The 1759-nt window shown below is 44.4% G+C and overlaps 1 protein-coding gene across 1 annotated transcript in view; it reads right to left on the reverse strand.

The window, feature by feature from the left end:
• The window catches only part of LOC102214270 (aminopeptidase O-like), an 85950-nt gene extending 84206 nt beyond the window's left edge, over positions 1-1744 (reverse strand). The window contains exons 1-3 of the mRNA XM_005721984.1: positions 1606-1744; positions 562-775; positions 199-323 (exon numbers count right to left, since the gene is read on the reverse strand). Coding sequence (XP_005722041.1) covers positions 199-323; positions 562-690 — 254 coding nt within the window. The 5' untranslated portion in view covers positions 691-775; positions 1606-1744. The remainder of the gene's footprint in view (positions 1-198; positions 324-561; positions 776-1605) is intronic.
• Between the last annotated feature and the right edge of the window lie 15 nt (positions 1745-1759).

The following is a 1759-nucleotide window of genomic DNA, read 5'->3' on the forward strand; positions in this document are numbered from 1 at the left end:
CGAGCCTATACAGCTTGGAGTAAGACAACATGCATGAAGAGGATGATGTGGACAAAATACTCATTTGCCTAATAATTCTGCACTCCCTGTATTAATTTTAAACCTGTAGTCCTGTTCACTAGTATTTTTTCTCTCGTTCCAGCATTTCTTTATAATCTACTCCTTGCAACCTCTTAACAAAAACATAGATGTCATTACCTGGCCATTCCCAGACTTGAGAACCCTGCTGGGACAATGAGAACATCAAGTCGGGGAAAGGGGTGCACCCCCAGAACAGCATGGGCTGCAGCCAAACATTGAGGCAACAGCTTAAGGACTCCCATCTGCAAAAGGGAAACAAACCAAAAGCAAAGAAATGCTATTATAGCTCACATATTTAAATGATAAGGATTTTTTTTAACCACTCCCCATGGAAATACAGTCTAATATGTTTACCAGGGTGCCAAGAGATGGTAGTTGAAAACCTCTGACACAGTGACACAAACGTCAACTGATGCCGTCTCCTTTAATCATACAAAATTTAATTAGCACAACTCTCAGTGGCTCTTTGTCAGAACCCACCTGGGCCTTTTGCAGAAGGCAGGCAGGGCTAAATACACGGTGTGGAATCACCCGCTGGGACCAAGCCGACCGCTCAGTAAATCGGCAAGGGTAGTCGCCATGGGAACAAGAAATGCCGTCATCCACCATGCCTGAATAATCAGTAACAGAGAGTCCCTCATCCTCAAGGGAAGAGTAACAGAATGCAGAGTCTACGCAGGTAGTCTGGTCCCTGCTGTAGAAGAAAACAGGAAAGAAAAGTTTAACCAAAGGCTAATAACAACATTTTTTAAATTTCCATTTTTTTTCTTTTTGACTACATGGACCTTGAAATACTGAACCATCCATGGCACAGTGTGCACTGTCTCACTGAAATGAAAGGAGTGGAAATATGGAAATGACAGTATACATCACAAACCACAATGAGCCCAAAAATATCTAAGTGCCGACATGCAATCACATTCACTCTAATCCAATATCCAGCACTAAGTCTGTCCTCGGCATCAGAACCGTTCCAAGGGTTTCAAGCAACAGCCAAGTTTCCTTCAAGCCATTCACTGAAAATAAAGGCCCTCCTTGTAGTTGGGGAATCATGGGGCCTGCAGCAGGCTATGGCTGGGCTGCTGCTGGAGGACAACCATGAGGGAGAGGAGGAGAATTACTGGAAACCACTGGCAGACTTGCCAACCTGCTGGCCAGCAAAAGGGAGACCCCAGATCGACCATGCCCTGCACAGAGGAAACCAGCCCTTTTGAAATGCTCCAACCTGCGTTTTATATCCTGTATGTCTATAAAATTTATGTAAGCCTCAGTTTTTCTATCCAACAATAATTTCTGCTGGGCACTGAACCTAATGTAATATGGTGAAAGCCTTTATGCATTTGTCATAAAAAAGCTGATTGAGTGCTGCACACTATTCATCACCCTAATTTCACCTGCGCCATTTTTGGTGAAGTGTAAGGAAAGTTTGACCATAGAATGTGGAAGGGCCAGACTTAGGTTAATAACAGTCTGGAGAAGAGGTCCAACTAGAAGGAAAGAACACAGGAAAAACTAATAAAATACCTGCCAGTCTGGAGAGGAGAGCCCTTTACTACTTCACTTGAAGAACTTCCAAGTCTAGACACACGCTCAGCCTCAGTCCACTGCCCATACTCAGGCCCAAGTTTGGCAGTCTTGCCACAGTCTGTCCCGTCCCTCACCCCTTTTTCCAGCTCTG

The sequence above is a fragment of the Pundamilia nyererei genome, unplaced genomic scaffold (assembly GCF_000239375.1).
Source record: "Pundamilia nyererei isolate P.nyererei 1_Seehausen unplaced genomic scaffold, PunNye1.0 scaffold00006, whole genome shotgun sequence".
Classification (NCBI taxonomy): domain Eukaryota; kingdom Metazoa; phylum Chordata; class Actinopteri; order Cichliformes; family Cichlidae; genus Pundamilia; species Pundamilia nyererei.